Source organism: Aythya fuligula, chromosome 19 (genome assembly GCF_009819795.1).
Source record: "Aythya fuligula isolate bAytFul2 chromosome 19, bAytFul2.pri, whole genome shotgun sequence".
Taxonomy (NCBI): Eukaryota; Metazoa; Chordata; class Aves; order Anseriformes; family Anatidae; genus Aythya; species Aythya fuligula.
Window position 1 is genome coordinate 1,931,820 of NC_045577.1, and position 15,385 is coordinate 1,947,204.

Below are 15,385 nucleotides of genomic sequence, written 5' to 3' on the forward strand. Positions count from 1 at the left end.
TTTTGAGAACTGGATCAGAAAACAGAAACGTTCAGGAACAGAAGCAACATTTGTTCATAAAGCTTTTTTGATCCAGACAAGAAAGCACTACTTTACAGATCAGAACAGGTGAGTAATTTAAATAAATGGAACACAGCAAAACCAAAGAGAATCTATATTGATGATTTTTGATAATAAATTTCATTTCTGCCTTCTTTTCTGCTTTCAATACCTAATATACAGATCAGCCCTAGGAAATCACAGGGAAAATGGATAAGGATGACCAATTTGGCCTCCTTAAGTTTGCAAACATGAGGGGGAAATAAGGAAAGCTGGGTTCTTCCTAGGATAAAAAGTAACAGCACGTCTACACAGGCCATGTTATTCCAGACATTTACCTTTACTGAGCAGCACTGGAAGATCAAATGTTGGACTAGATGATCTTTTCCAACCTGAATGATTCTATGATTTCGGCTTGGACTAATGAGCTGAGCACCACTTAAAACACATTGCACAGAAAAGGTTTTGAAGACAAAAGAAGAACGCAAAATAGAAACAGCACTTTGCAGGTAGCATCAGGTTCAAATGAATGAAGAATCTATACCTGAAATAACCTTTGCCATCATCTTCTTTGATTTCCAGTGACACAGAGAAGGTGAAAATATCGCTGTCTGGAGTCTGTGGGGTGGCGATGGCTGAGAGTGGAGTTTGTTTGGCAGAACGACGGAAGGCAGTGGCAAAGCTGTACAGTATTCGGCTCACCTGCATTTAGACAGCACCAAAGAAAGTTCAGAAAGATACAGGTGTACAGCATGTAGCAGGTGAAAACCTACCTGAATCTTCACTATATAAAACAATGAGAAATAAAGATGCTGGCAGCTTTAGCATCTAACTGCTTTTCTACACTTTTTTAAAGAATAAACCATTAAATGTGTTCTCATTTCATATCCAAGATTTATAAAATTATCTTAACTTGGGGTATAAAAGGAACAAAAAGTCATGAATTGAATTACTTCTGAAGTGCCTGACATAATTCTGCTCTATCTCAGTAATAACTTTTACGTTTACATAATAATTATTTGACAAAAAGATTCAACTTACAGCCTCTTGGATTTCACATCGGAAGACATGAATCCTAAAGAGTTCTGCATTGTAGTGGCTTTCAGTGAAAGCAAAGCAATCACTTTCAGGGGTTCCATCATGCCCTCGTACACAGAAAAGGATTTTATAGATTGGATAATTTGCGATTTCTGTGTTTGTCTGAGGATCTAAAAGTCTGTTAAAAGAGAGAGAAAAATTGGATAATTTGTGATTTCTGTGTTTGTCTGAGAATCTAGAAGTCTGGGGGGCAAGGAAGAGAGAGAGAGAAAGAACCTACACCTTTAGAAGAATTATTTCAGCCAGCCAATAACTTGCAAGCCTTGACAATTTCATAGCTACTGGAGAATGTACATCATGAATAAAATAATTAATATGCAGCAGTGGATAGCCTCATCCCTGTTAAGCCTAATGTACCAGCAATATTCCAGCCCTACAAACTAAACACTTCTCAGGCTATTTCCAAAGTGTTCATTAATAACCACTCCCACTGTAGCTTTTGGGATGCCTTGGATCATCACAGTATTCCATACGGATTCCTGGGCAAAAAAATGCCTTCAGGAAACAAAATCAAAGCATCACTTTCCACAGATCTCTTTAAAAACCACTTTTTCCACTAAAAGAAATGCTAAGTTGCTCATGACTCCTCCCAGATAAATTGGTAACTTGTTTCTGTTGCTAAAAGAAAGTAATATTAAATGCACAAAGTCAGAGTACGCTTGAATTAACTTTGTACCTCACTGTTCCTTCAGAGACATTAGGCACTGACAGAGTCACATCTAAAGAAATCTGGCACTGGCTTCGTAAGATGCACATCATTCTGAGGGCTTCCACTTCACTCCGAGGAGCATTCACAGAGGCACAGCCTAAGTAGGTGAGCTTGCTGAACACCACACTGTCCTCATCAGTCACAGGTGTAAAAGGGCTCAAATCCTCACAGTCTAGGGTAAGACACAAAGTTGAACATAAGAAGCAAGACCAGGTTAACAGCAGTAAATTACCAGAGATTGACTAACTGCATGCAAAAAATGACTAAGGAACATATTATAGAAAGTCAGGTCAGGCCAAAATACTACAGCAAAACCTGCCTGAAAGGAAGTTACTGATTGCTAACACTGCTACCCAAACTCTACAATCAGTTCACTCAGACAGTTTTTCAATATGAGTGCACCAATTTTCACTACAGCAATAAGATGCACAGACAAGCTAAACAAATTAATATTTTATACAGCCAGGCAAAAAAACATAGTATTTTTGCACAAGGCCAGTAGAGAAAGTGTTTTCAGAAGAGACAATGTCTCAGCACATGGTAACTCCTGCATCACATAACATGCACTAGGTGATTATAATGGGAGAAACGGGGAAAGGTAGATGGACACAGCTCTACCTAAATCCTCCTTCCTTTCCCCAGATAAAGCTAGTTCAGAAGATACCACCAGGCATTCCCCATTTTTTTCTAACCTCCCTGGGATGGTTTCACCGGCAAACTCATTCCTGGTTTCTGGAGTCCTGCCACCGACACTGGGTTAATGGTAGAAGATGCTGAAGCTTCGAGGACAACGGGTTCTTCCCCATCGCCATCCGTCCTGATTTCTTCTCCATGGTCCCGGTCACTTGACTGATCTTCTATGGGTGGATCCATCAGCACGTCCTCAAGTTCCCTCTGCAGCTGCTGTTCGCTTCCATTCCCCACAATCTAAGAGCACAAACAGAGTTGGGACACACACACAAGAAAAAAGACTGTTCAAATGAAAAAGGAAAAAAAAAAAAAAAAACAACCAGCTTTTGGGTACATGGTCATTCATTTGGCTGCCTCCACCAACCAAAACAGCAGGTAAGAAATTTCATCTAGTTACAACCATAAACACAAATTGCAATGTGAAAATGTTCCCCAGTTCAGATTCTATCCCCCTCACTTTGAGCTCCCTCTGTTAGTCTGTTAAAGCAGGAATCTCCTAGTACTACAAAGACTAGCTTATGGCACAGGAGACTTAGAGAAGTCCACAGTTCATCGGTCTATTACAATTCTCAGAATAGTTCCAGAAAGGACCAAATATAATTAGTATGCAACACGGTTCATGGGGAAGATAGCAAGGTTTCACAGGAAGAGAAGAATCTGGAACAGGATTATGCCTGAGGAGCAGTGTTGGTTTATTTCCTGGCACTCATCTGCAGCCTGACCTTGCACTCGCTGAAGTCAACAGGAAAAAGTGCAGCAGCCCAGGTGGTGCAAAATTAGGTCCTAAGCTAGGAAGAGGATGAAGATATTAAGTGCTACAGTACTGGTTTTGTTCGGGGTTTTTTGTTTGGTTGGTTGGTTGGTGGGTTTGTGTTTTGTTTTGTTTTGTTGGTTTTGTTTTTAGTTTGTAGGCAATATGCAGGGAACTATTCATGTTCACTGAAGAGAGAGAGAGAGAGAGAGAAAGAGAAGAACTGGAATTCCTGCACTACCTCCTGCTGACAAAGACGATCCAACTGCATTGTTCTCTAGTCACATCTGGGCAGAGATGTTCAATCTTTGTGCAAAAAGACCAAAGAGACTCCAGGTTCTGTCCCTTACAGAAGATCAGCACAGGCTGTAGCAGCAGTGGGCTATGCTAACAGCAGCACAGCCAGCAGCCACAGGGATGTGGCTTTCTCCTCTGCTCAGCTCTCCTAAGACCACGTCTAGAAGGCCACATCCAGTTTTGGATTCCCCAGTGCAAGAAGGATACCCGTGAGCTGCAGCACGTCCCAGAGAGGGGCACCAGGCTGGACAGGGAAGGAGAAAAGGCTTTGGGGGTCCCCAACAGCAGCCTTCCATAGCTGCGAGGGATGACAGAACCAGGCTCACAGTGCTGCACAGCAGGAGAAGGAGAGAAAGTGGCATAAAGAGCAAGATGTTCCAGCTGGATAGCAGGACACATTCCTTCACCATGAGGACAGTAACATATCGAAGAGTGTCACCCAGAGAGGCTGTGCAGTCTCCATCCTTGGAGGTTTTCAAGACCTGACTGGGTGACAGCCACGACAGCCTAACCTGGTCTGACCCTGCACCGCACGCTGCTTTGAACAGGAACTGAGACCTCCTGGTCCCTTCCAACGTGACACGGAGACCTGTGCTCTCAGCAGTCTTCCACTGTAACAAGCGATCCCACTGGAAGGATGTGAACATTTTTGTCTCAGTGGACAGGAGCTCTCTAAGAGCTTGCGTACCAAAGTCATACAAATGCAGGACACCAGTCACAGCAGCAGGACGCTGCATTCCTGCGTTCCTGCAGTTTCACAGAACCACAGAATGGCCGAGGTTGGAAGGGACCCCTGAAAATCATCTGGTCCAAGCCCTCTGCCGAGCAGGATCAGCCAGTGCACGTTGTGCAGGATGGCATCCAGGAGGGTTTGAGTATCTCCAGAGGAGACTCACAACATCCCTGAGCAGCCTGTCCCCATGCTCTGTCACCCTCACAGTAAACCCCTAAATTCTTTGCCTGTTCGTTTGCAATTAATAGGAAGTGAGTGATGCTTTACACAGGTCAGAAATTAAGCGTGGAAATTGAGTTTACTGGAAGCATTTTACCAGATGGCAGCCAGAGCAACGTACCTGATTCCAACACTTCAGCTGCTGGCTGCTGGTTGTTGTTGTTGGCACCAAAACTCGCCCTACGAGCAGATACACATTTCTATGCCCTTATGTTTCCCGAAGCTTATTGACTTAGGGCACTACGTGCAAGCTAATAAAATCCAAATTGTGCAACTACCTAAAAAGACTGCCAGACAAACCCTATTAGAGAAAATTTGGGTTCTTTCTTTTTCTCTTTAAAATAAAAGAGTTAAAAAAAAAAAAAAAGGAAGTGGTTAAAAGCAGGAGGAAGAATTCAGGGCAAACAGACGTCTACCCATAACACAATCTCAGTATTAAAGCAAACTCCATCTGCCTCAAAACCCACATTTCATCAGAGAAAAATAAATTATCTTGAAAGTATCTGAAACAACGGACAAGGTTCTCATATTTTAACAATAAATAAACAAATAAATAAATACAGTAAAAAAAAATGAACGTTTATCCTCCTGAAACTGACGCTCAAACAGAAACCAACTTTCTAGTACGTATTAAAGCGTACTGACGTGCTATCTGGGATCACCTGCCAGGAGCAGAACAGCAACTGCTTTACTCAGCTGGAAACACACAGAAGCACCTGTAACCTGTAGCTAGTTACAAGCACAGATTCCCATTCCCCCCCCCACTAATGTTAGCATTCTTTTCTGTGATTCATCACAGAAGCAATGAAAAAATCTTGCACAATATGTGGTCAAAGACATAACCTCTGTAAGTATCAAGTTTATTATTCAGCTTTGTGCAGGCTTTCCTCAGAAAGGTGGTGATGATGATGGAAGATGCTACATGTTGTTTTACTGCGCCCTGTTTATGTCTTGCAGCAAACTATAATGAATCAATCAGTGTTCCACCAGCCCCAGTGAAGCCTGTAACTTCTATTTTACAGGGCAGGGATTCTAAGGAACAGGAATTCCCAATTCGGGCACAAACCTGCTCCTCACATGCTTTTGTTCACAAGGATTAAACAGACCATAGTTTGGGGAGGGATGGTGGGGAATTTCTATCCAAAAAGAATTCAATGTTGTAATGGTCTTAACTTGAAACACAGGTGAAAAACATTCCATCCCATCAGGCTTACAAGACAGAACTCCGAATGCTGACCCACTGTATTAGGTACAACAAATTGTATTAAAAACTATACCTTGATACTGCCCTATAAAACACGATCTAAAAAAAAATCATAAAAGCAGCAGGGACAGATAAAACGTGAGGCCACGTTGTTTACAGTGAGACACTGAACAGGTACGGGAAGAAGAAGAAAGGGCTAGGGGAGATTTACATGAAATGCAAAGTAGCCAACAAGCAACAGAACTTGGCTCTGAGGCACTGCTTGGATCCAATTTAACATTTAAGCTCTCCATAAAGACAAGCAAAATTACTGCCTGCCTCCATATATTCTAAGATCCAAGGTAAGTCTAGATTTAACTGTTCTAACAAAGATAAGTAGACAAAAATAATATGACAGCAGACATGTGAAGCCCACAGCATCAGCAGAGAGCAGCGCAGCCCACTGAGGAGCCTATCTAGCAAAAATTCTAAAAACTCCAACTCCTCATTTAAAAAGTAATGCCTCCAAGGAAGCCCTCCTTCTCAAGCCAGGCACTGCCCTCCAAAACCAACTCCAAAAGCAACATCAGTGACACTTCTGGACTGGAGGCCTCTGTTCTCACAGCTTAGCAGCCAGTTGCAACAAAGCTGCCCAAAGGAGGCCAAACATCCAAAGTCTGGCTGATTTCGGGTACAGCAGAGTCTCTTACACAGCTGTAACCACCCTGTGGGGAAAGCGAGCGTTAGGTGCTAACCTGTCTGAAGCTCTGCTGCAACCCCAAAACCAGTAAGATGCAGCAGGACAGAGTGCAGCAGAACCAAGGGCAGAAGGGGAGAAGAATCCAAGTGGATCTAACAAACGTCTTCATGTAGGTCCGCTTGAGATGGAAGAGAGAAACCATTTAGCCTAGACAGCGTTTCCCCCATTTCTCACAGCACTGAAAATGAGTTTGACTTAACTTTGAAACAGTATGCAGCCTCCTTCAAAACTTCCTTTATGACAGCACTAAGGATCTGTTAGAGACATAGTTTATTCCCTTCTCCTTACTCATGCACTGCTGGCCTCTGCTGTCAGAGAACTCGAGGAGTTAGTGGGCTCCAGAAGCAAGGCTTTTGTAAATCCAGCTCAGTCCCACTGGCAGCAAGCAAAAGCAGACACAGAAATAATACTGGAAAGCAGAGACAGCTAGCAAATGATATTTCTGCAAACATATCAGTGACAAGCCTGTTTTGTAATTGTTGAATCATGTTTTTCTATATAAAAAAGCCAAAGAAAAAGTACAAGTTACAACCAACTAAAGAAAAACATGACTATTCCAAAGAAATATCCACCTGTTCAGACTTGAGAAAGACCAAGAATAAAACCGTGCACTAGTTCAGTCCACAGCACTATTACTTAAAACGACAGCTTAGCAAAGAATGCACAATGAAACACTCAGATTTGATCTACAAATCTGACAGCCTACTGCATTCAGCCAACACAAGCCTAAACTTCTAGCACCATCGTCAGACTGTGCTCAGCAAATGTAAACCAGCAGGATCCTCAAACTGCTCTTCTAAAGCAGCAGAAAAAAGACAAAAGCTCAAATGAAAACCTAAACTTATTTTCTGCTTTTCTTGGTGGGCTCATCATGGCAAATGGGTTTTGACATCTACAATTTAACTTAGTTCCGCATACCAAAGCAATTGCTTCTCCTTGAAGAGCCCCTTCTCCCTGTTTGTCCCCATGAAATGCATAACCTCGTGCTCGTTTTGTAGTCACATTAATTTTCCATATACCACTTCAGTACTTTTACCTATCACTGCAACAGTACTTTTAACATACCTGACAACCTTCAAAACTCCATTTATCTATTCCCAAACAGGTCAATAATACAGTAAAAGTGTCTGCTAAATGGTTATCAGCAAACTAAAACCACAAAGACATCAAGAACAGAGGTGCTTTCCGGGGCAGTATCTCTTTTCTTGCAGAACAATACCAGAAGACAATTTCTATCCTTAAGGCCAGCTAAAAGACCTTCCATTCCTGATGGTAATTGTTCTTACAACCTTACCCAGAAGAAAGGAGGTTAACAGGAAAATTCCTGCATGAGAGAACTTCCACTGCTTATCTCAGGTGTAGTGCTTCCACTAACCACGCCGACTGCAGCCACTACCAAACCAGCACACGCTCCTGAACGGCAGAATATGGAAAGGCTCAAGGTGAAGCACTCTGTTCAGGGATTGTGCTCAGTCTTGGCACCAAATTCATAAAGAAGCTTATCTTTAAGACCTGTGAAGCTCTGTGACATTCAGTGCCAAGCCAGGAAAGAGTGTAACTTTCCTGTTCAGCTGTTGTTCAGCTGGGGGCAGCAATGGCAATGGCCTTTCCTCATCGAGAGGAACAGCACGCCTGCAGCCAGCGTTCTGGGACTGCTTTGGAAGTAAACACGAAGAAAATTTTAGTAGTAAGTTTCGGGAGTCAGTCTGAAATTGATTAAGGATATTCTTCACAAATATTGGTGTGCTTTAATGAAGATGGCTTCGCATACAAGTCTCTTTGAGGTCTGTGACTGTACTAAACAAGATACGTCCTGTCAAACTATCACAACAGGACAGCCACAACAAGGCAGTCATTACACGAACAGCTCAAACAGCTCCCTCGTGGAGCAGGGAGTGTTGCAGACCAAAGCATTTCATGTTTCCAAAGCTTCTTTAGGAATAACAAGATTGAATGAAAAATTTGGTAGACCATGTCTGTCTCCTGGGGTCTCAAATGATGCATTTTGACTTTGGGAGCTAAACCAGACACAACTTCCACGTAAGTGTTCTCGAGGTAAGGACCACTGTGGAGACTATTCTGAATTCTTAAGTATTTATAGCTGCAGGTATATGCAGCATCTAAAAAGATAAGCACGAGGTGACAGTCTTCCAGCAGGTTTTACAGAACATCAGGCTGATTATTCAAGAAATTTTCAAATTTTTGTAGACTATCCTTCTATGATATGAAGAGAAAAATCAATCTTCTGCCACTGCAATAAAATATAAGTGAGTATTTTTGCCAGATTAAATAAAAATATTGAGACTTAACTCACAGATTTAGCTGGAAGTCTTATGTAAAAGAAAACAGACACTATAGTGGCCCATCTTGCGTGGGACTCAAATCAATGCACAAAAAGCAAGTAAGGCCACTGGATGTAAAAGCAAGATGAGCACAGACATCAAGGAATGTTCAGTAAAGTCTCTGTTCCAACTACTGGTAAGGAAAAGAGGAATGTACAGTCTACCAGCAGAACACAATTTCTTATCATCTCTGAAGACATTATTCTGAAGACACAGATGTGACCGTAGGTTTCAGCTTCTTGCAGTGGTGGAACGTCTTTCCATCTCCCACAAAGAACACACCAGCTTGACTTGCTCTAGGAAACATCTGGTTTTCAACAGGTTCAAAAGACAGAATTCTGAGTGACCACCTTACTAGTGTCACTCTGCCTAAAGGCTGCTCAAATACGTACTGGAATGGAAGATTTTCTTAAGTAGACAAAAAAAGGAAAAAGAATGACGAGGGTCTCTTTCCAGAACAGCACTTTTAAAAGCGAGAAGACGTCAATACCCTTCCAGTTCACACAAGCCTACCCACACAGGCTTGTATTCTCAGTTTCATGCCAAGTTGTTAGTTATAACTACACTTCTACGGTTCTTAAAGAGAACATTTCACATTGGGGAAAACTTTAATAATAAACTTTGAATTAACAGATACGTTCAAATCAAGTGTACGTTAATACTGCTTTCTACCTGAAATCTGTGTGGAAATCACAGCTCCAAGCTCTTGACAGTCTCTTTCATCCTAAACACTTCATGAAGGATTAAGTGAAGTGGGAAAAAAAACCCACAGGTAGTGATGGAGAAAGCTTTTACTCAAAACCTAATTATCACCTTTCACATCAGCAAAAGTAATGCAGAAACTACTGGCAAAATCAATTCTTGAATAAGCTCTCCTTTCTGTCAAGTTTTCCACAATAAAGAAGTCCCTCTTTAAGCTCTTCTATGGTTAGTTAGGTTTAGAAGAATAGAGAACAAACTCAGGTTACTGATTCTTACCTTCAGTCCTGTTTTTTCATCATCACTACCATTATTTGTAGATGGTGTTTCATCCCCTTGCCTGGAAACCAAGACAAAATCTTCACTGTTAAGAGTGGATACCGAGTCTGATGAGACACTGATTTTTCCAACAGAAGCCTTGTCATCCATGACTTAAAAAGGAAGTTCGACTCATGAATGAGATTAAATATTTTATAAACTCCTGAAAAACAAAAATCATAAAAATACTTATATAAAACTTCATGCTAAAATGCTCAAATGTTTCTTTACAGAAACCTGCGGACTAGTTAAAAAAATAAAAGGAAAGCAACACATCTGACAGCACAACCACGTTACAACTCCCCTGCCAGCGCACACTCATTGTCCTGCATTGGTTTTGCTAAGAAGCATACTGCTATTAGATCACTGGTTTCCACAGCTCACAGCTGGGACGTTAATAAACCTTTTTGCAGCATTTCATGACTGTGTCAGGCACCGCTCAATCCCAGCACAAAGCAGGCCCTTGGAGCACCTGCTACACCTGGTGACAAGGGACTTGTCTTAGGGCCGGAACTATTCAGTCCATTTACTTTCTGAGAAGGCAGAATCCCTCTGCCTTCATCTACATTCATGCAAAGTATTTCTGTAGCTATTGGAGCACGCTGCACGTGCAGTCACATTCAACTCCCCTCCCCGAAAAAGAGTTGGATCCAACTCGTGACGTTTTGCACTGAGGCTGCTCCAGAACCTCGGGCCGAAGGGCTGTCAATCTGTGCTGAATCTTCTGCGCTGGACGGAACAATAAAAGATTCCAAGAAGCAGGAAGAACAGTGTGGGCTGGATCAGTACTGAGAATCGGAGCCAGCAGAGAATTTTAAAAGCTGGAACTGGCACTGAGAGGCAGCTGAAGAAAGGAACAAAAGGTGAAGTTCAGCTGCACACCTTGAACTCTACAGCACAGATTCTCAGAATCCGTGGCTCAAAACAGACGGCCGTGATAAAAGGGCCGATTACATTTCCCAGAAACCCGATTACACCCTTATCACGACGGCTTGGGTCTTTACTTACTCCCGAGCAGGACCAAACCCAGAGGCCTTTTCCACCTCAAGCTCGGCCTTGCACTCGGGGAGCGCTGTCCCAGCCTGGCTCCAGCACAGCAGCAACCAACAAAGGCACCTGGGCTAGCCACAGGCACAGCTCATCACATTCCTCTCTGAACCAAGAACAATGCATCTGAAAATAGCAAAGCCTGCTTTTATTTCTGTCAATACCCGTCTCCGCAGCTACCAACAGGACTTGAAAATCGGCCAGGACGACAACAACATTTTTTTGCTCTGGGTTATTTTTAACCTGATTACTTTCCCAATCCAGTCACTTCGTGGTCCTGAAAACGTTCGGCTGGACATCTGAAGCCACGCATAAGATGAATAATGGATGTGGGTTGTTCACGAGTAACAGCATACCTGTGATTACTGTCTTGCCTTTTCAATTGCACGATGTTCACATATCCCTTTCAAAACCGTTTTAAGCTGCACTGGCTTTCCATGAAAGTTACTGGCTGAGAAACACAGACAGTTTGAGAAGTTTTACGCACTGTGTGTCTCTGATATTATGAGCAGCTACCTTAAAGGCAGGGCATAGTTCTCATTTTTAAGTTGGTGTTGTTTAAAATGTCAGTATCAAAACAGTTCTCAAGAAGCTCCTTATCGCGCCATCTACATCATACACACATTATCTGACACTAAAATCAAATGTATTGAAACACAGAATAAAAATAAGCTTAAAACACGTAACATGCCCCCAGCTTTACTGCCTTCATTCAAACAGAGCAAACTCGTTTGCCACTCTAAGACACGAGTAGAAGAGCAGGCTTTGATCACCAGCAGCGGTGAGGATCACCCAGGCAAGGATCAATTCAGCAATTTATTTTGGCACAGCGTGCCTGTCTTGAAGTGTTAATTTCACCTGCTTCCAAAGCCCTTCAGTCTGTCACCTTTCACCAGCACTAACCTCAATTAAGGAAAAATTACGCTGTGCTGTTGTGTACTCCTTTTTGTGGTAGCGTGGTGGAAACACAGCACCCGTGGTCCTGGAGCACAGCTGGCTTAGCCGAACCCCCGCAGCGGTTGCACAACACAGAATTGCAACAGCAGAAGGCCCTGATTAGCCCAACTTTGCCAACCTTACGTTGAGCAAAAGCCTTACTGAGATTACACAAGAAAGCACAGGAAAGGGGAGAGCGCAGTAGGTTGCTGGACGAAGCTTCTGTCCCGCAGCGACGCACCGGCAGGCGAGGCTCGGTTACCCAACCCTCTGGAATCAGCAGCAGAGGTTCATCAGATTGACACCAAATGGTGGGGTTGCAAAAGCACTGCCTTCAAATGCTACCAACACTACAGCATTGCCTGGGGTTAACCCGAACGTGCACAATCCCATACCTCGCTCTGCACGCGCTTTATTCCCCTGGTGCTTGGGAGCCCTTTGTTTTGGGCAGATTTCCTCACGGACCGTTGTACCCGAACCAGGAAACCGAGCGCGGCAGCACCCACACCCCAAAGCCCAGGAGCTCCTTAAAGCGCCTACAGAGGGGTGCACATCAAAGAGCAGCAGCAGAGCAATTACGTGTGGCAGGCTTACGGCTCCTCTGGAATCAAAAGAAGAGCCAAGGACAGGGACAGTGCTCATTAGTGCTATCTGCAGCTCCTGGCGAACCGAAGCTTTCTCTGCTGGCATTTTTGGGAGTCAGGAGAGAAGACCTCCAGCCCAGCACAGGCCTCAAGCTGTAGCGTTTCCCAGAAGAAGCCAGTGTCTCATCCCATACTAGGAAAGGGCCCAGTGTGTCTCAACACGAGGAAAATGGGAGCTTTCAAGTTCAGCACAGCTTAGGACACAAACCTACACCTCAGCAATGCATTTGCCCGAAGGTGTCTTTACACCTCCATGGGAGTCAGAATGTCTGGGTAAAATGCAGACCAAGAGGCAAATTTTTATTAACTACTTTGCTTAGCCATTAATTAAAGGGGTATCCCGGCCCCTCCCCAGGCAGAGACCATTGGAGAAGGCTGCGAACTGAGAGGCACCACAGCCAGCTCTTGGGCCACTGCCTTCAGCTCTGCTTAAAATTCTGGGTCTCAGGACAACTCACCCTCACCCTGCGCTTGCTCTCGTTGCACAACGCGTGCCCAAGAACCAAGCTCTCCTCCAGCACCAGTCTCATTCACCACCACAGCAGCCAACCAGCTGAGGCAGCCCACCTTACTGTCACTGTTTAAGATAACGCACACACGGACAGCAAGGACACCCTGCACCGGGTAAGATCTCAAGCAACGGGGAGACACCTATGAAATTTCAATGATAGTTCAGCAGATTTATAAGACATTTATCCTTTGCTTTCCTACCCTTTTCCGAAGTATTTGCCACCTGGCCTGCAACTTGAGATCTAAATTCTCCTCGCAAGAACTTAGAAGAGCTTCGAGCCAACAGGATACAGAAGATAAAACCTTCCACCTTACAGTGCTGTGAGACACAGAGGCCTGAATGCCACCGTGAGAGCCGAGCACTCGTAACTGCGGCTGGTTTCACTCCACGGAGCGCCTGTTCTCCAGTGTTTAGGAAGTCCAAAGCCACACCAAAAGGCAGGAGAGCAGAAAATCAATGCCACAGCTGTGAGCTTCCCTGGCTGCTCAGAACAGCATTACCTTTACGGCAGCAGCACGCTCAGCACCGAGTTTGGACACGAACGCAACACAGAACAATTTGGGGAGGGGGCTCAGGGCAGGAGAGAGAAGCAGCATGAGAAGGGTGTGCAAGCTGGAGACAAAAGGTGATTTTTTCCCCATTCCAAACCTCTCGGCTTTTACCCGTCAGCAGCAGCTCCTTTAGCAATCCCACGGTGAGGGCGCAGCTGATGAATGCACCAGGTACAGGAGAATGATACGGTAACGTTAATTAAATTACTGAAGAAGATTTTAATTCAAAAAGCTACCTGAAGCAACAAAGGCAAAAAGCTCATCATGCAGAACAAACCTCTACCCTCTACAAATAAAAACCCAGTACGTGTAGCATTAAAAAACATGAAAAAGGAGGTAGCTCACAGCCAAGAAACTGAGGTGACTGACTGAGAACGGATTCATTCACTGAAAAATAACATCTTTTCTGGTTCTACTTCTCGGCCTTCACTTTCCTGGTTTTCAGCAGCAGCAACTCGGTGTGAGTGAAATGTGGAATTTGTTGTAGAGTTCAGCAGCTTTAAGGTACACATCCCAAAGCTGGTTTATGACGAATAAGCCAGCATCCTTTAGGATTTCTAGCTCCTTACAGGCTTTGACAGCAGTGATTCCTCCTCCTGCTCAATTCAAATGGGCCATATTTATTATTTTTATAAGTACAGTGAGTGAAAGAGTGTGGAAAATGCTACAGCACAATGCTGCCACTGCAGGCAGTCATCCAGATGTTTCTGTCTGAGCAGCCTAAGAAATTTTCAGAACAAAACCGGTGTCGCACTGACAGACGTGGGAAAGGAGCTGCAGGTCAACTTTCCTTGAGCATATGCACAGAGCCTGGATTTTACTGCAGCTCTGGGAAAAAAATCATACAGGGAAGATCAATCACTAGCAACCTTTTTCTTCTCACGTATCATATGATTAGTCTGCATAATCGCACGTTTGATCTTTACCCACCGCTCTTTCAAGGAGACAGCTACAGCCTTCCCTTCCCTGGGCAAATCCCTCTCAAAAGCACCGGGAAGTATTTTTGCACTCCAAGTGAAGCAAGAGAGGCAATGGAACGCTGCGTGTGAAAAATCCAGATTTAGGATAACTGAAGAGAGCAATTAATTAGTGAAATAGCAAATGCAATACTAGATTTTCTGTTCATTTTAGAAGACTCTGACAGCCACAGATGTTCCCGCTAACCTCCAGAGACAAGCGGAAAGGTTTTTATCTGCAGATAACACTGCCTCCGATGTCACCGCCGCTCCTCGAGAGCAGAGCACAGCCACCGCGGGGAGCTGGCGGAGTCACTCCGCATTCACGCAGAGCCAGGAATTTGGACAAACACAAGAGTTAAGATAATGCAATCTTTGTTAACAACCCTTAGCAGATTCCAAGTTGGTGCCAAAATCATTTTGCGTTTACCCTTGCTTTGAGCCATTTGCTCAGAGGACAGCACTGTCATTTCAGGCTCTTGGAAGAGGCCGATTCCCCAGCCCCAGGAACACGCTGCAGGTCCTGGGGAGCCGTGGCTGGTGACAGAAATGCTGACGCTGCCTTAGCTCGCCCGTCACAAGAACGTGGCCGGGATGAATTAACCCCAACATCCACACCCTGCGGCTGACACTTTGCCAGCATCGGGCACATCCAGGGGCTGCCTGTGCAGGGCTGGACACACGGGAGGGATGGACAGACGGACGGTCTGGTGGCCAGGGCAGAGCGAGAGGCAGCGCAGCCGGTGCTGGGCACGCTCTGATCACACTCCACACACTTCTGTGGTTCCCCTCTCACCAGGATTCAACGAGAGGCGCAGCGTTACGCTCAGCGGGCAGACACAGAGCTGGGAAATCGCTGTGAGGGAGCTGGAGCAGGAGCCGGGCGCTGCTACAAGCTGCCT

At 44.3% G+C, this 15,385-nt stretch overlaps 1 protein-coding gene across 1 annotated transcript in view; it reads right to left on the minus strand.

Moving 5' to 3' along the window:
- Nucleotides 1-15,385, minus strand: part of RABGAP1 (RAB GTPase activating protein 1) — a 66,695-nt gene that overhangs the window by 50,647 nt on the left and 663 nt on the right. Inside the window, exons 2-6 of the mRNA XM_032200031.1 lie at nt 9,800-10,001; nt 2,539-2,773; nt 1,814-2,018; nt 1,081-1,255; nt 584-741 (exon numbers count right to left, since the gene is read on the minus strand). Coding sequence (XP_032055922.1) covers nt 584-741; nt 1,081-1,255; nt 1,814-2,018; nt 2,539-2,773; nt 9,800-9,949 — 923 coding nt within the window. The 5' untranslated portion in view covers nt 9,950-10,001. The remainder of the gene's footprint in view (nt 1-583; nt 742-1,080; nt 1,256-1,813; nt 2,019-2,538; nt 2,774-9,799; nt 10,002-15,385) is intronic.